The sequence below is a fragment of the Ixodes scapularis genome, unplaced genomic scaffold, assembly GCF_016920785.2.
Source record: "Ixodes scapularis isolate PalLabHiFi unplaced genomic scaffold, ASM1692078v2 PGA_scaffold3__209_contigs__length_174095766, whole genome shotgun sequence".
Lineage (NCBI taxonomy): Eukaryota > Metazoa > Arthropoda > Arachnida > Ixodida > Ixodidae > Ixodes > Ixodes scapularis.
Window position 1 is genome coordinate 154292125 of NW_024609868.1, and position 23505 is coordinate 154315629.

At 43.8% G+C, this 23505-nt stretch overlaps 1 protein-coding gene across 1 annotated transcript; it reads left to right on the forward strand.

Moving 5' to 3' along the window:
* Positions 1–1738: 1738 nt before the first annotated feature.
* LOC115325471 (juvenile hormone acid O-methyltransferase-like) lies at positions 1739–22482 on the forward strand. The gene is made up of 3 exons (XM_029986191.4): positions 1739–2209; positions 10589–10754; positions 22297–22482. Exons 1-3 carry the CDS (start codon positions 1739–1741, stop codon positions 22467–22469), a joined length of 810 nt encoding a protein of 269 aa, XP_029842051.4. The 3' UTR covers positions 22470–22482.
* Positions 22483–23505: the final 1023 nt, after the last annotated feature.

The window sequence follows — 23505 nt, forward strand, 5'->3', positions numbered from 1 at the left end:
TAAATTGTACCTGATTAAACATGTTTGAGTATTCTAAGCCCACGTAAAAAGCAAACCGATCACAAATACATAAAATGATTGCATGTTAGATGTTCTCAACGTACTTAAAGTACTTAAATTTCTCTGTGGCATAATTTCTTTGAATTATGCGCGAAAAGAAGGATAATTTGAATATATCTTTCATGCTAATATGGGGAACTGTGCAGATGTTGGTGCTGTTACTATCACTCTTGATTCTGTCGAAGTGTAGAAAAGACTACAAATTAGGCGGAAGAGGATATATGCTTTATCGAAGACTTTTGTTCTGAACGGTTGAGGTTCCTCAGGATTTGGGCGCGACTTAGAGAAGTTATAAAGACGTATATTTTTTACCTTTTGACATGTTACTTACAAGTCATTTCAACCAGCATCTCAAGTGTTACCCCTAATAATAAGCATTAACAGCGGATTACTAGAAACTGTGAATTCTTACCTGCTGTTTCTGGTTACCTTATCAGCCGCAGTGATGCAAGTTTGGAGCCCCTTGCAAATATCTACTTATTTACAGAGTGCGCGACAGATTCCTCTGTGAATGTCTGCATGGTGTCTGACCGCGTTTAATAATTGGGAAACCTACTCGGAGTAAATTGCGTGTTTTTACTTGAAAATTTTACCACAGAAAGCAAGTAAATATAATAAAAGAGAATTGGCATACGCTTAGGGGCATTGAACGCCCGTGCACCATTGTTCATTTGCTGTTGCCTTGTGCTGCGCGAATTCGGCCTAATTTGAAATTCTGGCATCTGTTACGCGTATTTTTAAGATGCTAAAGTGAAGATGCTGCATCGACGCCAAGGCGGCAAACGCCACGAACGGAACTTTGAGACTGAAGACATAAGCAGGGCATGACGCGCACACACACACCTTGATATGCGTATTCCTCGTTTCTTGCTTCAGTTCAGGGTTCTGTTCATTCTATTTAAACTTCGCTGGCGCGTTTGTGCTCTTCTGAATTTTGCCAGAAACTACGTCGCCCTTTTAAAGCCATTGTCAGGGCCTGAGCCTTGAGTTACGATCTTTTAATAACCGCTGCCTAATAAATGTACACAGATGTCGTCAAGTGTATCTAACTTTTCTTGTTTTGTATGGATGAAGGCACAGACCTATTGTCATCTTGGTTTTGCTGTACAAGCGTGACGCAGCAATAGCGAACAGAAATTGCTACCTCATTTGCTCGCGTCATACAATCGATAGTGGGCGTGTGCGTGATCGAAGCGAATTCATGTTTTATAATGAGGGGGTTAAAGAGAACGATGTGATGACTCATCTAAATGCCATTGATTCTGAAATATGGCATTATGCGTGAGGAGGCTGCTCTGTGGAACTTTTGGGAACGCTACTTTCGAACATGATACGGTACACTTGATGGGCTTACCACTAAAACTTTCAAAGCTTCAGCCCGCCCCCAACCCAAATCTCGAACCACGTGACATGTGAAAGAGCGCAATTGCGCAGTCAGCGCAGTCGCAGGCAGACGTAGACGCAATTCGGTGGCCATCGCAGTGGAGGCACTCATTGTGACCACGGCGCATGAAACCGATTAAGTGTAATTTTCTGTACAAGGATAACCGTAGCAAGGAAGCACTTTATGTCTACTTGCAATCCGGATTGATTAGACGTGTCTAACCAAAGTAAAAAAAAGAAAAAAAGTACAACAAGAAACATGTTCCCAAAGTTTGAGCCCGATATTTACATAGATATGACTTCCATGTCGAGGCGGAAAAACACCAAGGCTTTGCAAAAAGCGACGTTCCGAAGGCCCACCGAAGATTGTCGACAGGTCCTGGACATCGGATGCGGAACGGGCGACTTCACGAGGGACGTGCTGCTTCCCTGGAACCACCCTTGCACGAAGGTTGTTGCCGTCGACGCGTCATCGGCCATGGTAGACTACGCGAAAGCAAACTTCGGGCATCCGGCCATCTGCTACGACGTCCTCGACCTAGGAGCCCCGGACGTGTTTATGTTTGTGGAAAAGTACGGGAGGTTCGACCGAATTTACTCCTTCTTCTGCTTGCATTGGATCAGGGATCAAGAAGCGGCCTTCAGGAACATCAGCGGACTGCTCAACGATGGCGGAGAGGCTCTGCTTGTCTTCTCTGCACAATTTGTGTTGTACGACGTGTGGATGGAGATGGCTGCCATGGAACGCTGGAAAGACATACTTGACGTGAGTTGTTCTGACGTTTCTAAAATCGGCTACCATCCAATTTTATTCTTACTAAGTACGAATTCTGAAGTTCCACGCAAAGTCGTTGTGGCAAGTCAATGTATTTTAATTGACAGCTAATTTATAGCTTTTATTACGAAGCAATTTTATACCCAATGAAGTTGAAGTTTCCCGTTTACTTTAGTCACGCATTTATGAGGCCAGTTATTATATTGCCAGCTCCTAGTAGACAGAGCACTGGACTTAAAATTTATGTGGGTTTTCCAAAAGTGGAAGCGTTTTAAACGTGATATGCGAAAAAGAGCGCGAAAGGAATGCCTTCATTTTTTTTGGCAAATGAATCTAACACGAATTTTGGGTATATCTTTGTACAAATATTTAGTCATTTTTCAATGAAGCCTCCGCTATCATCTGTTTGTTTTGTTTTTAACATCACTGCGTATGATTAACTTTGGCCCCGTCTCAGTGTTGACTTAGACTCCGGATATTGTCACGTATATATAGCTGATTGCGTCCTTGAACGCAACCTGAACCACAACCAGATGAAATGTGGCAATCTCCGAAGCCGGAGAAGACACTGTTACGTCAACGATAAAAATAGAAACATAGCTAGATTTTTCTAAAGAATAAAGCAATAGGCTACAATAAAGCTACTCATAACAACGCTCTACTTTGAGATAAAATAAAAATTGGTGCATCACTCTCGTACCGCCTCCCCTGCATGAACTCTGCGAACGTTTTTGTTTTTATTGCCGGCACTGGAACACTTCCTGTACCACGTATGTCTCAGGTTGATGACACAACGTCATTTTGTAACCTAAAGTTCTTTTTTTTTTAATTTTGGAGTATTTTAAACAGTGCTTTCTAGCTCGACTTCTTGCCATTGAACGTTATGTGACAGCGCTATCCTGGTTCCCGCTATTAGTTTTTGCATTTTCATTGTGATGGCGTGCTGCCGGTATTGAGGAGTATAAAAACTGGAACCAGCCCAAGAAAAAGAACAGTGAGGTACCCTATGGCCAGCATCGTTTCCCCCGTGGTTTCAAATAGTCTGCGGTGTTTCGTCGGGCGTGCGAATGCCCTTTATTATTTTGACACTTAATCAATGGCCAGCTCCTCTGTCCTTAGCTGCGAGGCGGCTCTTGCGAACCTTTAGAGAACCTATTCCAAGGATAGACCCCTTTAAAAAAAACGTTTTCTGCTGGCAGCTGTTGACTCCCTGCACAATGGCGGACTAAAACCGCAGTGTCACGGCACACTTCATGAGTTTGGTTGCATTAAAGACAAAAACACGCCCACAGACAAAAGTGATTGAGCGCGGTGACGTTGCACTTTCCACGCCGGTTGATTGGCTCGTCGGCTCTTCGCGTTGGCTGCGCTCCGAAGTTCGCAAGTTTATGGAACGTCTTGCACTTTCCACGATATCAGTTGTTCTGGCAATGTGCAGTGATACCGAACTTCTATAATAATCGGCACGTACAGTGGCCCAATTTTTTAATAATATCAAGCGAGCGTCGACCGCCGGGACGGCCAGCGCTGTTCCGCGGAAAAATGTGGCGTCACTGGAGGGATTAAGCGCGTGTGCACAAAGCTCTTTCAGTTGCGAGCGTCGTCTGCTAGGCTATTACGTGAACCGCACACATCCCCTGTTCATTATCTGCTGGCATAGATCTGAACAGCGCTTGCTTGCGTGATACTGCTCAGGCGTGGCATAAACGCGCGTCATCTCGAGTTTAATTTACTTTTTTTTCGTTCATTTCATGTTTACTTTTGTGAACACCAACAAACAAAAATGAAAAATACGGTGACGCGACAAACTGAATGCAACGATGCATTAAACTATATACCACAGACAATGCTACGAGGCATCAAAACCAGTCCAGTGCTTTCACCTTGCCACGTGACATCGTGCTTCCCCGTGCAGTTGGTACCCAACGGGAAGGCCACGTGACACACTTTTAGCGATGGACTGGCCAAGATAACTGAAACGCAGTGTAGACAGGGTTTCCGCTTAGTGGTTTTGTATTCTGCGTTGTTGCTTGTCGTCATCTAGCATATATGTAGCCGGGTAGTCACAGTGTTTTCTGACCAGCGGGCGCGCGCACATTTTTATGCCTCCTCGAGGGCCCATAAAAACACGGGAACGTGTTGTGAGAATGTTGATGGGCGGCATGACGCAAAGGGATATAGCAACGACAGTCGCGGTTACACATGCCAACGTCAATAGGATTTTAAACGCATTTCAAGAGGAGGGGTTATCGGCCATGCACTTCGACATGGCAAGCGCCCTGCCTTCCTTTGCTACGGAGTAGGGGCTGTATGCGGACAACGGAATAGCCTAGCAGACGACGCTCCCACCAGAAAGCGCTTTGTGCGCACGCGCTTAATCTCTCCCGCGAAGCCGCATTTTTCCGCGGCACAGCGCTGGCCGTCCCGGCGGTGGACGCTCGCTTGATATTATTAAAAAAATGGGCCACTCTACACCCCCCTGCAATATGAAAGACCCATTAGAGAATGCATTTTAAGGTGTATCTGCCGAATTCGCTTTGACAGATACATTTCAACATTTCTTAGTACTAATAAATAAACTAACCTTCGTTCTTTCTCCTCCCTCAAGCTTATACACCAACTCATGTTTACAAACAAACCGAAGCGCCCGGAGCGCCCCTAGCGGACGCCACCGGCGCCGCGCATGCGCGATGGGGGTGTGGGCAAAAAGCTCGCCGTCGCCCATAAACAAACCATTGAAATGCGATGTTGTCGGCGTCGGTGTGAGTCCCCCTGCCCTTTTTCGCGTTCGAATTGTTGGTTCTACGTCTTCCTGGCGATGTCTGACTATCTTGAGCGGCGTAAGCGAAATTACCGAGGCTCATTACACCGCAAAACTTCGCGTGAATAATGTGACATGCGGCGATTCATTCCGCGTGGACGCCGCAGATTGTACGCTAAAGCCTGATTCGCATGATGAGATTTCGCTCAGAATTTTCAGTCGCGACGAGCTCGGGCGGCAAAAGCGTGAACCGTAGCTGAGATGGTCGACGACGATACTGAAAATCGCAAGCAGAATCGGACCAACTGAATTAGGCATAACAAGTCGGTGTTGGTCACTGGTAACAATGACCAACATCTTCTCGTATTTACTGTTTACATCCAGCCTACTTACCAACCTTCAAATTTAAGTCTTTTGAGGCCTGCACTCACTTCTTATCGCAAGTACCGCGCCAACATTTGGTCTATACGGACCTGCGTCGTCTAAGAGAGCAGACGACAAGCAGAAACGTTTGAAAGAGCAGACGACAATTCGAACAATCAGGCGGCCGTTTGAACTTGAAGACGCACTGAACGTAGTCCACAGGTGGTCCGCACAACTTGACAGTTTTTTCGCGTTCATGTTGGAAGAAAACAAATAAATCTGATGGCCACAAGTATGTGTGAATTCAACCCAAAGTGCTTCCCGCCCAAGCAATCGTTGTCCGACGGCGTCTGCTTTTCCCTTTTCTCGGCACATATCAAGATTTTTGGACGAACCGAGCACGTGAAAACTGACCTTTAAACCTTTCTCGACACTTTTGGTACGGCCCCAGTCGCGGCGTTTTGACGAGAAGTTAGGTTTTAGTCTGGTTCCTTTCAAAACAACGCAGGAATGCACGTCTGGCATGGGGACTTCTGCCCACAGCCCCAGACCGGAAGTGCGACCGACGCGCCACCACCGCGCCGTGACGTCACAGAGATGAGTTGGTGTATATGTGTCTGTGTTGGCTTAACACCAACGCATAAACTGAATAGGCGAGTGGGTCTTTATTATTGCGGGGGATTGTACCGTCTAGCGACCCATGTGTGTAGCAATGTATCCTTACCGCTTCATGCAGGAACTCGATATAGTGCTCGCTCACAAACGGATGAAGAAGTATAACTTGAGGCCATTTTATTACAGAACAAATGACGCATATTTAAAAAGGCATTGACAGAACCCGGATTTACGAGTATACCGCGTGCCGCAATCCGGGTGTAGCCCTTAAAAAGATACTACAGCGAAATTTCGTCGCTTATATTTTGGTCTATACGTGTTCAAAGGAGCAGTATCACATCGGACACACCAATATGTTGTTAAAAAAGACACGAAACGAAATTTTAAAACAAATTATACGGTTAGCAAAGAGCACCTGGTGGATGTCGCTAAAGCCTCGTTTGTTATTCCCGTCTAGGAACCTTGACAGCTAGTGACGAGAACTGTCTTGCTATAGAACTATCTACCAACTCATGTTTACGAACAAACCTGAGCGCCCCTAGCGGACGCCACCGGCGCTGCGCATGCGCGATGGAGTGTGGGCAAGAAGCTTGTTGTCGCCCATAAACAAACCATTGAAATGCGTTGTTGTCGGCGTCGGTGTGAGTCGCCCTGCCCTTTTTCACGTTCGAATTGTTGATTCTACGTCTTCCTGGCAATGTCTGACTACTTGAGCGACCTCGGCGAAATTACCGAGGCTCGTTACACCGCAAACCACCCCCCCCACTTCCCCCATACTAGCAACACTGAAGTGTGACGACAGAAATGGTACAAAGTGGGCAGTAAACTACGTTCTTAAGTGATTACAAGACGTTTGATGGTGGCAAAAGAATGCTTGGAATCTCATTCGCTAAAAAACACAAAAAACAACAAAAAACGCGTGCTCTGTTTTAATCTAGCTGCGCGACCTGAGTCCATTGGTGACTTCACACCACTGAAAAGCGCGCGGAAATTTGAATGTTGGCTTCGGCATCTGCTTAAGATAAGTCTATTTGATTTGAGAAAAAAAAAAAAAAACTCTCATACAATCTTGCCCCCTTAAGCGTAGTTGCGCTTGTATGCGGGACATGGCAGTATAGGCGTTTTTATTATGTAGATACAAATAATGGTTAAATGTAAGTAAAACATAAAAGAAAAATTCATAATAACAGTCAACAACGAAATTCAAGCTTAAGTAAAAACTTTACTTGTTAACTAACACCCGATTCGACAATAACAGTCACTCAATGGTTACAAAAGACACATTGCGAATTTAAACACATAATGGCAAGAATCCGCACGTATATGACGAGAGAAACTCGATCGAAAACACTAAGCTCTGACGGAATACCTCATTGTTGAGCATTTCAGTTCGACAAAAACACCACTGATTTATTTTTTCGTACATGTTCTGCCCCTTAGATGACAGGCTTAGGATGTCTTAAGGCAAGCTATTAAATATTGCAGGAACATAATAGTTTTTCTTTTTTTTTTCGTAGTTTGTATATATTTTTGGAATTGCATAGGTTTCTGTGAGCCGGAGTGTTGTTCTTGTTGGGTACTTTTTTAAATTCCTTTGAAAAATGATGGCTGGTTAGAACGACAAATTTAAAAAAAAAACATTTTCAAATGATAATAGTCCGACTGAATTCTTTTCCTTGGTTTCATTCAGTTCATGTTTTGACCCATATACTATATTGTTAATACATCTATTAATGATACTATAAAATGTTTGTTATTTGTATTTAGGACATGCTTTATATATAGTAATTCCGTCACGTCTTACAGATTCCCCCAATGATACGTACACCTCACGCCTCAGATTGACGTCCCATCCACTTTTAAAGGGGTACTCCGCCGATTTCTTCATGGTCCCCGATTTGCTTGAAATTTTGCTAAACTCGCCAAACAACATCGCCGAAATATTATCCCAAATATTAGGTCAAAATAATTTTTTTTTCACGAAATTATTGAATTTACAAGTTTGGTCCTCACCGTGTCTTTCAAACTGAAAGTCTCTACTGGCAACAATGAAAAAGTGACGTCAGTGGAAGGGCACGGGTTCGCTTTTTGGACTGTAGAATTCGTTCCCAACTGATTCGAAGCAGTTTCATGGTGTCAAATGAATGCTTTGGAAGCTCGCTCCAGTCCCCGCGCTCCAGCACGGAAAAAATGATTGGCATATTCTATTTTTTAGACTGCTCGCCCGACTGGCAAGCTTAACCTTCCACTGACGTCACGGCCCTGAACAGGGCGAGTATATTTGAATGTTTGTTTTTGCATCATTTTCATTTGCCGATTTCGCAATAACTATTATGAATTTCACGATACTAAATAGCATACCAAAAAGGGTAAAGGCCGGGGAGTCAGAAAATATAGTTAGTTGAGTTAGCTCAAAAATCGGCGGAGTACCCCTTTAAGTCTATATAGATGTGCAGAAACAACGCGAAGTTTTCGTATTACATGATGAATGTGATTACTCCATTAAATGTTTCCGTCGAAATGCAAACCAAGGGAGGGTGTTCTTTTAACAGTATCCTTTTTTTTGGCAGTCGCGCTGATCACAATGTTGATCATGAAGGAATATGGGAACATCAAACGGAACTTGTTTATGAGGGTTTCGGATACAGATGAGTTTAGTTTTGTTGCGATTGACAAGAATGCAGTTGTTTGTGAACCAGCTCATTAATTGTACTATATCGTTTTGAAATATAGGAGCAGCGAGATTTTATTGTTCGTGTGGTAATATTAATGCAGTATCATCTGCGTATTGAAATAAATTTGATTAGAGCTTCAGGTGACCTATGTCATTAATATATATGTTAAAGAGCAAAGGACCGAGTGTAGATCCTTGTGGAATACTAAACTTAATTTTAATTTGATCAATTGTTTGACCATTGAGCTTCACCATTTGAAATCTGTTAGTAAAGTAACTTTTGAGAACGGTATAAAATGTCCCCCTAAAAGCTAGGGTGCCTTCATGTGCGCTTCGCTTAGGGTGGAAACATCTGGCCATGTTGTCCCACACTTTCATTTTTATTTTTTGTTCAGAAGCGCGTGGAGGAGCGTGTCCCTGCACGCGTTTGTGGCGCTGACTGTGCTATGGTGACATTTTGTTTTCGTCGATTTCTTTGTATTTTACCCGTGAGCGCGTGCTGTCGGCATCGGGTACTACAAAGGGTGGCATCACCTTAAATAGAAGGACATTGAGGCACCCTGCTAAAACCCACTCTGTACAGTTTTACTAACATGAATGAATGATCCATGGTATCAAATACTCGGGATAGGTCAAGAAACAGTGCGATAGCGATTTGATTATTGTCTAAAGCCTTATAAATGATATCCGAAATTTTTCCATCGGCAAAGCCGTGTTTTTTTTTTTCTTTTTTCAAAACCCTCATAATGATGACCTCATTTTTTACAGAATGAGGTCATCACTTTTGCTAAATACTTTTCCATGATGCGTGTCATGGCTGGATTATGGATATTGGTCTATAATTTGTTGGTTCCTTTTAGGATTTTAGGATCCTTTTTTCTTTTGTACTGGCCTTATGATAGACAATTTCATCCTGTCTGGAAAATTCTTTGTTTCTCCGAAGCTTTTTGCAATTACTTTGTCATTGTTTTGTTCAGCCTTTATACTTGATAACTGCCGTGTTAGCATATTCTTCGAGAATTTCTCTTGCACTGTTTTCTCAATGGCTATTTTGAATTTCGAGAGAATAAATAACATACCTTGAAAACTGAAGTGCGGGTATTCAGAAAATGCAGTTTGTTTGGGTAGCTCAAAAAACGGCCGGAGTACCCTCACAAATCGCCTTGTTGACGTATCGTGCTACGATCTACCACACTAGCGCCTCAAAGTGGTGGCAGCATCGTATCCATATTTCAAAGCACAAACTTACCTAAATAAAAAGTAAAAAAAAAGAAAAAAAAAGGGAAGAAAACAAAACATAACTGTTTTTTTTTTTTTTTTTTGTAAACTAGGCGCCTGTCGGATAACCACGCAACCTCTGACTGGCGCAGCAGCCAACAGATGGCGGCTGCGTAGCCTCGGCGGCTTACGGCAGCTCAGCACTGAGCAGCCGTCCAGTCGTGCCGAGAGCAGTCTACTTTTTCGAATCAAAAACGGCGTGCGCTTTTTCAGCGCTATAATAGACGTCAGTGCATGATTTATTTTTTGTTTCAAATAAAACAGAATAAATGAAAAAAGAAAGATTGTCTAATCGAGTAATTTCAGCTATATGTCTGTTTTTGGTGCGGCTGCTGAGCTGCTTTAAGCCATCGTAGCAAAGGCTCGCTAAGCTGCCACAGAGCCGTTTTTACTGAGAGAGCTAAGGAGATGTTCACAGTCTGGCAACCACAGGAGCGTAGTCTGACAACCGCAGGATGACTACGCCATCGTGTGTTATCGCGAAATCCGCTGATTCTAGCGGGCAACAAGCACCGTCCATGGCCAAACTTTATGCGGTAACGTTAAAGGCTTTACCCACATTCGGGCACGCAATGTTTTATTTACTTTTTTCACATTTTATTTAGGCCGTTTTAGAGGCCTCTTGCCGAAAGAGGAGCCATAGTTGCGTGATTGTGTTAAGGTATCTATTTTCGAACAGGACCCCACCAAGTTGTTTCCCGACACGTGGCAGCGCGAGCCGCCACCAAGCGTCGGCGAACTGGAGATGTCTGTGAGAAATCTCGTGACCAAAGCTGGAATGGTAATCGTTGCGTGCGACGTCAGCCCAAAGAAATACAGGTACCGGAACGACGAGGAAGTCCTTGGTAAGTCACTTTAGACTAATGGCTACCGTTCTATGCATGGGTTGCCATACTTGCGAGCGTTGGGTGTTGTTAGAGGTGAACAGGTTGGACTTTGTGCGTGTTTCGTTATTAGAAAGTAATCGTCGTAGTGATTTACTCTTTACACCAAACTGTTTTGAAAAAAAAAAAAAACTTCTGTGGTGCTTTCAAATAGCTCCCAGTGGCATTTAAATGAATTAGTTCTATCATATTACAGCGATAACGGTTTTAAAGGCGTGAACGCAAAAAAAGACGCTGGGAGAGCGGAGATCACCAATCACACGTTATCGGGTGGTGACAGAGGTCGAGGGGAGATAAAGTATCGTTATTCTTTTCCTGTCGATCTTCAGGGCGAAAGGTGCAGACACTCACTGCGTTGCGGATTCGGAGAAGCTTGTGAAGCAAGTTAAGATGGAAGCTTGGGCGAGTTGGTGTTGCTGAAGTAAGCCAACCGGCTAAATTTCGGCACATTGAATGACGTGTTTCTATGGACGTCACACTGCCTGTTTGAGGGGAAAGAGAAAGAAGGGGGAGGGGGCGTGAGGCTTAGGTAAACACGGCTCTTATTAACGCTATAGACCGACACGCGGAGCGGCTCTGTTTACCAACACGGCCGGAAGGCCGCGCATGCTATGGGGCAAAAGCAACCCGGCCCTCCGTGTTTTCGCCATTGCGTTGTGTGGAGTGCGCTCGTTGTTGACATTGTAGGGACGCTTCTAGCTTTATTTGTGAGTCGTATTTCCTGGCAACGTATGTCGTATGCTATGCCCGACTATTTGAGCTCGCTACCCGAGCCTGAACGGCGGCGGTATCGAAACAAACTGTGCGTAGACGGCGTTGCCTACGAGGATCCGTACGCCGTAAACAAGGCCTGCTGGACTTCCGACGTGAAGTTGCTGCCACCGAAGTCGACGGCTCACGTTGTCGTTTATTTAGTTTTTTCGCCAAGCCAGTTCACGGCCGACACGGAGCAGGCGTACAAGTCTCTCGAAGCCTACGATTACTTCGAGTCGGTTTCCACACTGCCGGCGGGATCAGCAGACTGTGGGTCTGCGGAAGTGTATTTATTAATCAAACAAATACACACAGCGTCTTCGAGTCAAGGTATGCTATTTTTCCTACTCTCATGACCACAAGGCATGACAAGCAGTAACGCTTTGTCCGTTCTGCAGTCTTGGCGGTAGCACGTTACAAGTAACGACGTTACCAGGAACACGTTACTTTTTTCAGTAACGTAGTAACCTACTCGTTACTTTTTCAACTCAGTAACGGGTAACGTACTTACGTTACCGTTTCAAGTAAAGTAGTCACGTTACTCGTTACTACAATTACACTTCAAGTTTTTCCGTGTTTTTAGGCGTCAAGCCATGTTTTTCTTTACGTTTTTTCTCGTCAGTATTTATGTGAAACCGTAAAAAGAGATAAAGTAATTATGTTCTGTTTCCGCATGAACATAATGTTTTTTTTATATGTGAGCTTATGCATATAACCTGTATCGTCAAAACCGTAAAACGTGTTAAATCATAATTTAAAAAGTAACGCAGAAGTAACGTGCGTTACTTTTGATCGGTAGCGGTAACGCCTTCGTTTTATTTTTAGGCAACGTAGCTCAGTAACGCGTACCTTTGATTTGCAAGTAACGAGTAACGTATTTCGTTACTTTTTTTGGTAACGCCTACAACACTGCCGTTCTGTCGCCGATCCCCTTCTGCTGGGTAGCACGGGCGTAGCGAGCCTCCGGCGAGCGCTTGGCCGGTGCTTTGTGCGCGAATACCGTGGGAACAAAATCCGGATGGTCTCTATCAGACGACGGTTTCCCTGTACATAAGCAAGCCTCGGGACAGAGATTGAAATGGAAGCCGCACTTGCCTCCGAGAAAGTGCTTGCCGCACAAACGCGCGAAGTGACCATAATTTTCGATCCACGGATATTATCCACCTTCTATGCCTTTCAGAGTCTGCCGGGAACTTGTAGAAGCTCACTCCGCTACTTGTACATTTCGGTGAGATTAACGGCAACACAGCTTCGCGGCATGCTGAAATACTATGACGCCCATGCGAAACGTGCGCCCTTTTGCCCACAGCCCTCGGCTCCGGCGCGATCGCAGCGCCGCCTCAGCGCCGGGACGTCAAGCCCGCGTGTCGGTCTATAGAGCATTAAGCCAGCTCCCAGCTTTGCTTCCCAGATGTGACTAAGCAAATCTAGGAGCCAGTTGAAGACTAGCGCTTGAATAATGTGTTGTTTACTTAAGCGTCATCCCCCCCCCCCCCCCTTTCCTCCTCTCTTCCCCGGTAAACCAGGCGATGTGACATCCTGAAAAACTCGTTAATCACAGTGCCAAAATTGGCCGTTCACTTACTCGACAAGCTTTTCCAAATACGCTATCGGGTTGCGAAGAGGTGTCACCTACACACCGGCGGTGATTTATAAACATATAGTATTAAAAGGTTTATACATTTCAAAAAAGGCCCGTGCGTCTACCTTCCCGCACGACACTCGGAGGGGCCATTACAGCAACTTACGGAGGCAGCTCGGCAAATGACGATGCCGAAACATACGTTTAGACCAAAAAAAAAAAAAAAAAAAAACAGAACAAAAAAAAAAAACGTAGTCCGAGTTGTGACATTAAGCCATGTAAGCATGACGTATTGCATTGCTTAAAGTCAGAGTGCGTTTTTTGGTCTAAACATATGCTTCGGCATCGGCATCCGCCGAGTTGCCTCCGTGAGTTGTGGTGATTGGCTGTCCGACTGTGTGTGTGCGTATGGGGGGGGGGGGGGGGGGGGTGCGGGAAAGTAGACGCACGGGCTTTTTTTTAGATTGTATTAGTTTACTGTTGAAATAAAAATGAAAAACGTATACAAATCTCCGTAACGCGAAATTAGAACGCAGCCCTTGAGGAGGGGAGGGTACGGAGGGGAGGGTATGCCCCTCCTCTACATCCGTACTCTCTCCTCCTCCTTTCCTCCTCGTCCTCCGTACACTTCCCTGCTCCTTCTGCGTACCCTCCCATTCTCCTCCTCCGTACCCTCCCCTCCTATTCCTCCATACCCTGCCCTCCTCCCACAGTTTCCCCGCTAAATTTAACTGAAAAATTGATGCCACGTGACCTCAACACCAATTAATTTTCCCCCCTAAACTTGGCGAGGAAAATGACGTCACATGGTTTGGTGTCACGTCACCTATGAATAAATTAAATTTTTCCGCTAGGTTTAGCGGGAAAATTGATGTCACATGACCTAAACACATATTCAATTCTTCGCTAAATTTAGCGGGGAAATTAAGTTTCTCCACTAGTTTTAGCGAACAAATTCAGTGTCTCCGCTAGATTTAGCGGGAAAATTGACGTCACATGACCTCAACACCAATTCAGTTCTCCAAATTTAGCGGGGTATTTTTCCATTAAATCTAGCGGAGAAACTGAACTTGTCTGCTAAATTTAGCGGGGAATTGAATTGGTGTTGAGGTAACGTGACGTCAATTTTTCCGCTAAATTTAGCGCGGTTACGTTGACGGCGAAGCCGACGCCGCAAAACTCGGAAACGGGCGCCGAAGAGCTGTGGTTTAAAAATGAAAGACGTTGACAAGTATCTAACGCAAAATTAGAGCGCAGCTCTTGAGGAGAAGGACAGGGTACGGATGGGAGGTTATACCTCTCCTCCTCCTTACCCTCTCCTCCTCCTCCCCTTCTCCTTTCCTTTTCTTTTCTCCTCCTCCTCTCCTCCTTTTCTCGCATCGGTATTGTATACAATATTCATTAAAAGTGCATGTCATTCATATTGCCTGTCATCCTGCAATGTCGTGAGCTAATTTAGCTAGCCATCAACAAGCTTTCGTACTGGGTCGATCAAAATCGGTTTTTATTTTTCTTTGGAAATAACAGCGTATGTGTGCTTTTTCTAGGAAACAGAATTTTTTCAGATTCTCTTATGACACTCATTAATGTTCCAGTTTTTGTCTTTTTTTTGATGCTAATTTGTTCTTGAGTGTCCTTGCTAAAAGCTTAAAATTAAAGTTCACAAAGAGCGTATAATCCTTAAGGTTTCGCCCCACCGGACATGGGCTTCCGACCGATCTTGCATCTTGCGTGTATGCCGCTTAGAAGTTCACTAACCCCTAGATTATGGCAGCATTGTTTACGGCTTCGCTAGGTCTTTTGTTCTAAAAAGGCTTGGTTCTTTTCGCCATCTTGGATTACGACTGGCAACAGGCGCTTCTCTCGCATCTCTTCTGCCAAGTATGTATCCAGAGGCCAGAAAGTTATCTCTCGAGAAGATAGTCGACTTACCTTCATGTATGCTATATGGGCTCGGTAGGTTTTTCCGCACCACGCGCGGACGGCTGTTGAACGTACAGATTTGGAGAGGGTCTTTAAAAACACACCCGACATTTTTCCTCTTCTCTCGATGAGAATGAAAGCTATTTCCGAATTCTTTGGACTCAGTCTGAATTCAGCTGCAGTCAAGTCTACCACTAAAATAGTACCTTGGGTGTCACCTGCCAAGTGAGACTCAAATAAAGCACAAAAAAACACAAAAAACAGCGATACTTTTGATGACGCATTTCAATATATTTTTTTGCACTGAAACGTAAGTATGGCGATTCTACAAAGCTTTAAACGGGCGGTACAAAACCTCAATTTTTGTTGGACGTTTTATGACTTGTCCAGCAGTTCAACGTGTAAGGCGAATCAATTAATTAGCTCCTATTTTTTACTGCGGAGCTGGACGGTCTCTTAACTACAGACCGGAATCATTCCCGATCACATTCTGTATATTGATTTCCTAAATGCTTTGGTTTCTTTCTTATTTCTAACACCTACCAGTAATCATAATGTTCTTGAAGTCATAAATGAGGTTGTTGCTGCCCTAGAAGCGCACGCGAGATATTTTGTTAGGCCTCTAATGATGTAGGCTTTCCAAACAACGAGACCTCAAATTGTGCAGCAAGTACAGGTATGTAACGAGCAGCTGAGCTGCGCAAAGTTCCGTATTGCGTATGAGGACCTCAAGACCTCTCTCAGGCGTCGCATTAAATGCAAATAGCAAGCTTAGTGGATAAGATAAGCAACAAGTTTCATGTGACCAAAGTGCTTAGGGCAAATGACAGTGTCCGTCATAAGAAAAGCTTTCATGAGGTGATCCTGTGTCGGCTCAGTAATGGTCACACGCATCTGACTCGTGGCTACGTTCTTTGTGGGGAGGACCCCCCCCCCGTGTGTGCACTGTGGCAACACCTTGTGCATTTTTCGTTTTATTGGTAAGTCTTCTGCATATTACAGAAAACGCCTTCTGTGCTTGTCCAAGGTTTATAAAGAACACATGCACATGCTAGTTATGCCACAAGAAGCTATCACCTATAGGTGATAGCGTTTTTTGGCATACATTAAAATTTCAAATGTTTAGATCTATCAGCATTCTACACCGATTGTGACCTGTTTAGCCCTCAACTCAAGCTCATCACTGTTCTACTTTTTGGTATTCCATTGCCCTGTTTCATTTGATCACCGGCTACTAAAACAGCTTTTTTCTCCCTTACCCTATTGCAACGAAAGTCAGTTTTGGCGCTCCACACACTAAGACGTTTTACCACTGTTGTATGATTTTGAGGATTAAACAATGTACGCATTCGGAAGGAGATGAAAGAAAATAAAAGTGAACAAGTCTGGAAGAAAAATTTAAGCCACAATACGCTAACAAGGTGTTTTCGGGGAAGCCCATGTATAGGTCACTGCAACTCAATAAAGCCTACAAGATCGAGCTTCCTTGGCCGAGGGAGTGCCTGCGCTCCCTTGAGAAACTGCTCGCGCATTGCCATACCAGAACCTCCGAAAACTGTTCATTGTGATCAGACCGAGCGTTGGCGTCACAATCCTCTGATGATGGAAACCTCTAACTTCAGCAAAAAAGTGGGGTTTGAGTGTAAATTTCAGATGACGCCACCAGCATTTTGCTGGCTCCAAAAATAACTTGCCATTCAAACATGAAAAAAAAAAACCGGACAAGAGGACACATAGAATTATGAGCTATCCATTTGGTTCTTCGTTAAAATTCGGAGACTGCGTTTGCTCATGCCTTCTATCCTCTCATGTGTTTGGTCGCTTGTCTTCAAGTTTGCAGTCGGTAGAGCTTTGCCCTGGAATGTAACAACCTCTCTGGAGTTTGACGATTGTCCCAGCGACAAGACTTTTTTCCCAAGGTTCAAGAACGTATCTGAGATACTGAGTACAAAATAGTAAGAAATGTAATTAAAATGGAGTTGCAAATATTCTAGACGAGATAAATTTGCAAGATTCCAAAATACTACCATATGTATTTGAAATACACAATATTGAGTAGAGTATTTGAGATAGGCCCAAGTCTGCATTTTCCATCCTTTGAGGGTGTAAAGTGCTAATCCAGAGAATATTCAATTCAATGATTTTTATTCAGGCAACATACATCAGGCAGTTGTCTAGGGGGCCGTCGCCAAAGGCAATTAAAAAACCCCTCCCCCCCCCCCCCCACCCCGCACATCACTCAGCGTGGTACACACGAAGGCAGAATAATGAAAACTTGCGAAACGTAAACAACTATGTGAAAAGCATAAGCATAACAATGCACACGGGATAGCACTGCATAAAGGTCAAGAAAATAACAAATAATATGCTATAATGAAAACGGAGTATAACAAACATGACACAGCACATATCATAACACTTCAAAGAGAAAAAAATAAAAAAAAAACTGAAAATGCAGTCACTCTTGATATGACAGAAAGTACATATTCACGTTTCTTTTTAAAGCCTGAATTGATACACTGTCCTCGATTATAGCCATCAGATCAGGATGGCCACTTAGAAGGATGGGTTTTTGGTTAGATCGATTCTGGTTTCCGTAGTTTGTGCGTACTTTTTCTCTTGTTTAGTTTGTGGATCTAAGATTGTAAGTATGTTCTATCCAAAGGTACTGTTGAAAGAAGGCTGTTGGCTCGGACTTTATTTGATTATAGATGATTAAAGATAATTTTTTTAATAACGTTTTGTAATGTTAATAACTGGTGCTTTCTGAAAAGCGGAGCAGTATGACTCCTGTACGGTGCATTTTCTATTAAACGTAAGACTTGCTCTTGCAGTGTGTATAGGCTGTCTATATTTGTTTTTGTTGCTGTTCCCGGTACAAGTAGGCAGTAGTTAAAACGAGAATGAACCAATGCGTAGTAAAACTGTTTCTTTATTCGACGTGGCAATAAATGTATAACACCACAGATAAGACCAATGGAGCGCGAGATCTCGGTTCTTAGTTTGTCTAGGTGAAAAGACCAGCTTAAGTTTTCGTGAAACAAAGCGCCAAGGAATTTGTGCGAAACAACCCGTTAAATAATTTCGCCGTGATATTGTACGAGGATTTCTTGCTCGACACATTTATTGCGTGGTCTAAAAATAATATACGTAGTTTTTTTTTTAGGATTTAATTCTAGCTTATTTGCTATGAGCCATAATGATACATTTATGAGCCATGTATTGGTGTGGTGCTCAATCTCTTGTAGGTTTTTCCCAGAAAAAAATATATTAGTGTCATCAGCGTAAAGCATTATATCTCAAGAAAGCATAACGTTAGTTATGTCGTTGATATACACTAAAATAACAGCGGGCCAAGGATAGAGCCCTGCGGGACACCGTACTTTATTTTACCCATATTTGACTTCGCGTTATTAACGTTGGTATATTGCAATCGATTATATAAATAACTGTTCATTAGGCGAAGCGAATTCCCTCTAACCCCACGTCTATAAAGTTTTCCCAATAAAATATCATGCTTGATTGAATCGAACGCTTTTTTTAAGTCAATGAATACGCCTACTGTATACAGTTGGTGTTCAAAATTAGCAATTATTTTATCTTTTATGCTTAACAATGCCGTTTCCGCCGACGTTTGCTCCTGGAACCTGTACTGTTGTTCTGATATAAGATTTGTCTTTTTAAAGTAGTTTAAAAATCGTTCATTGGTAACTTGTTCTATAATTTTCGAAAAAAACTGGTAGAACAGAAATTGGTCTAATTTTTAAAATAATTTTTATCCCCTCCTTTATGTATTACTGATACCCTAGCGATTTTTAATTTACTTGGGAATACACCTGTGCCTAAGACTAGGTTACGTATATGTGATCGTGGTTGGCTAATCAAGTTGGCAACTGATTTTATAGGTCTAGCTTTCATGCCGTATTCAACGCAAGCGCTATTATGCTTTAGTTTTTGTATTAAATTGTTTATTTCTAATTCCGTAGTTGGAAACATAAAAATCGAACTTTCTGTGCTAGATGTGGTATAACGCTCGTAATCAGTAATGTTGGAAGTATTTCTACTCGATGCACCAGACTCCAAAAAGTGTTTGTTAAATTCGTCAGCAGGCCTAGATAGTCCCAGAGAATTACATGCCTTCGATAGTAAGCTCAGTAATGCCGCATTTTTTTGACATAAGGGTGTTAACAGTTTCCTAGCTAGACTTTCCTAGAATTATTATAGATGTCTGCAAATTTGTTCTCATAATAATTGCTTCGTGCTCACTTAACGTCACGAGGCAATTTGTTCCTCTCCTTTTTAAATTCAGATAGATAGTTCGGATACCTCGTTCTTCTAAATAAGCCGTAAAGCTTATCACGATGTTTTATTCCTTTGCGAAGCGTGGCGTCAATCCAGAGTTTCCTTGATTGCTTATTTATTTTGGACTCCGTCATAGAAAACGCTCGCTCGTAAAGTTCCTTCACAGTCGTTATAAATACGTCGTATACTATATTGAAGTCAACCGATTCTAAAATGTTGTTCCAGTTTGTCTCCGAGACTAACCTCTGAAAAAACTTGATTTTATTCTCGTTTATCAATCTAAAAGTAATCGGTGGTGATATTTTGCGTTGTGTCGAGTAAGGCGTGAAAAACATAAAAATCGGTAAATGGTCACTAAGGCCTGATATTAGTACACATGCCTCTAGTTCATTCATTGGGTAGTTAGCGAAACACAAGTCAAGCATTGTTTCAGACACGTCCGCCACCCTGGTAGCTACTTTCACAACGTTTTCCAGGCCAAAAGAATGCAAAGTATCAAGAAGTTTTTGCGTAGTTGGGTCTGAGGATAGCACATCTATATTGACGTCACCGCAAAGAACAACATGTAAACCAGTCTGCACAAACGACTCTGCATATCTTCAAGGTATTTCAGAAACATGGGTATTTTGACTTAAGGGAGCCTGTACAGGACAACAAGAACAGTATGGCCACATTTGATCATTAGGGATCAGACTGGCGTTATCGCAGAGTATTCGGCTGACATATTATAATCTAGACATTCTTTTACATATACCGCGACGCCTCCTCCTCTCCTCTTTTTTCGAGATAGCGATGTACATCTGTATCCCGAAAAATGAACGATATCGGAGTCGTCGGAAAACCAGGTCTCGGTAAAAGCTAAGATATCGAAGTTGTGATCTAGGTCACTTAGAAATGTTTCAAAAGCTTCTTGTTTATTTTTTAAACTTCGAGCATTCAGGTGCAGTAGAGAAAACTGCTTACTATGCAAAGCATTACAGTGCTTGAAAGAAATGGAATCGTAATAACTGCCTTTTACAACATAGCTTGTCATGTCGGTGGATGACAAATGAAATAACTACGTAACAGAAAAAAATAACTATTTAGTGTATAATTTCCAGATTTTTCTCCGCACTGATTTTGATGACTCGGTCGCCGGTGCCTCGGCGAACGAACATTTTTCCATTCCTTTGCCAAGCAAATTTATATTCCATTTCCGTTGCTTTTGTCCTCATTTGCCAGAATAGCTTTTTGTTTTGTGCTGTGAGATTTTCATTTCGAAAATTCTTTGACTTAGCTTTCCTCAGTTCTACCCTTTTTCGAGCCATGTCTCTCTTGTTCGGCGGGATGTGAAACTTACAAGAACGGGCGCAGTCTTGTCAGACCGTTCGGTCCATGAGGGGAGTCGATGGATGGCATCGACATCCGTTTCACAAAGCTGTGATTTCACCACATTACGCCAATGATTACACCATTACAGCATCCTTATTTTGATGTAATATACCCTTATCAATTCTACAATATAGTGCTGTTGGATTGAACATCCTTCAATTTTGAAGGGCGTGAAAAAGTGTACGGTGGAGTGAGGCGAACATCTTGTTTTGAACGATGTTCGCCGTACTGCCACCCGCTTTCGTTGAGGTTGTTTTGCAACGTTCTTGAATAATCGTTGAACAGCATTGATAGATCGAATAATCGATCTATCAATGCTGTTTGGAGATAAATTAAAAAAAAGATTGTATATGAAGCATTACGCGAGATATTGACGAGAACAAAGCACGTAGGTCTAATTTTATGAAACTGCGGAGGCAGTGCACTTGCGAATAAATATGTAGAACAAACCGGCCGAGCAGTTATCAGAGGTCATGATTCTTCTCTCCTGTGTCATCTAGTGCTTATGAAATTGATTTGCACTTTCTGTGTATGTGAAAAGTGTATGTTGTGCTTGTTTGTAAACTTGCTGCCCCTGAAGAAATATCTCTACGATGCCACTAAGACTGCCACCATCCTATGTTTTGGCCCTCACAAGCACCCTAAAGGTGTGGGTGTAATACCATATTCACACGGCCAGCCTGAAGATAGCTTTAACATAGGTGCCTTTGCAATCGGCCTCTTGCAATTGCAAGAGGCGCTATACTACCCACGCCCTTGGGTCGCAAGGAAAGGCCACGCGCGGTGGATCGTAAACTGATTCGGCGCAGAGAATAAAGGTCCCTTAGCGAAAGGTACCTTTGTGGTCGTGTGAATGGGGTATAACACACTTTGAATGCTGGTGATCTATATATATAAAGTCTAATCCAATCGAGACAATTCAGCACCACTGCCACCAGCCTGGGGTCTTTAGCTTTAACATTTTTAAACTGGAACGAGTACTTGCTTGCATGAAATTGGTGAGCGAATAAACTTAAAGAAGTGTACGTGTGCCAGCGGTAATACCCGAAAACAAATAGTACAACACTTCCATGTTTTTCTACTTACACACTTTAAAACGGTTATGGGTGATGTCTAGAAGCTCCACTTACGAAGCGAGGTTCCGTTCAAACAAAGTTCCGCATCTTCGTATTTCTGTTTGCATATCAAGTGCGATTACTCGCTTTCGGTTTCGGTTGGCTACCTCGTCAGCACGTGCCCTGCGCATGTTCCGGTGGTTTTCCGGCGATTGGCGTGCTCCTTTCTAACCTTCGTTATTCTTCGGGAGCTCATTACCCTGTCCTCTCGCCCAAAAAGAGACGCTGTACTTGCCAGTCCAACTGCAGCCGATGCTACGACCCGATGGAGCCAACCAACCAACCAACCAACCACGCACGGTAAAGGCACCGTGACGATGCGCTTTTGGTGCTGCTTGATCGGCCCCACGGGATCGTGGCGTCGACTGAGATTGGACTTCGTGAAACGAAGTGTGGCCGCGGAACGCGTGGGCAGTCGGCGTTATTTCTTATCCAGCGTTGTTCCGCTTGCTTTCAGCCTTGCTGGCTACACTCGTCACCGTCAAGTCGGGCACTCCCAAGGAAAAAGAAGACTGCATGCGAGAAGAGCTGTCCTCGAGGCTGTTGGGAGGATGCACTCGGACGCCAACCGGTTGCAGCTTTCACTCGCATCTGTTCACCCTACACGCCCAGAAAGCGTCGGAGAACTGAGGAAGCAGCATTTCGGGGGAGGGGGCTTGTTGCTGCTTGTTGCTGGATTTGGTCATACGTACTATCTGACCGCGTGATCGGATGCCGGGAACCGAATATTTAGTGGATTTACGGTTTTACGTCTCACCACCGCGGTGAAGACACCGTTCTTTCGGGTGTTATATTTGTATGGTATAGTAATTGCTTCTTGGCTTCGACAACTAATTATCGTATTACTTTCCCAGTGAGGGCAAATGTTATTTTATACACACGTATCTTGATAAGCTGAAATAAAAGTGCCCATATGCTGAAAATAAATGTATTCTCCGCGATGTTTACACTCACGGACTTAAAAATTGGGTACATCGGTGGCTTGACCCCAAGTTACGTAAAAAAGAAATTGCGCGGATGATTACGCGACGTGATGCGAATGGACAGCGTCAGCTGGTTCGGCATTTCGATGATACTACGTCGTGCCGCTTTACGTTCACTCGCAGCATGATCTTGACGTCAAGGGCTTTCCACCATAACACACTCGGGGTGAGACCGTCGGCGCCTACACATTGACGACGTCCTCAAGACTTTTAGCGACAGGACGAGCTGTACTCGCGCTTTCCTAGCGCCAAGGTCACCTGCGATGAACGCACGCGTGCTCAGTTTGTTTTCGTCGGCAAGACACTCGCCCAGTTGAACAAACCCGATACAGCTTACGCTGTAAAACTTGGTAAACGCGGCGATGCTAGCCCCACGGGATCGTGGGGCTAGCGTTGCCAAAGCCGGACGGGCCGGTGCGGGGCCGATGCTGACAACGGGAACCGAACTCCTGGCGAACACCTAAAGCGATGTTCACACACTTGCAGCCGAGTACGACCGAGAGAGACCAGACCGGTTTTCTAGCCTGTTGCGACGTCTTAGGACCGGATGCGCTGCTGCGGAGGTGGTCCTGAGACGTCGCAAGAGGCTTAAAAACCGGTCTTGTCTCCCTCGGTCATACTCGGCTACAAGTGTGTGAACAAGCCTTAAAGCGCATTTCACACACTTGCAGCCGAGTACGACC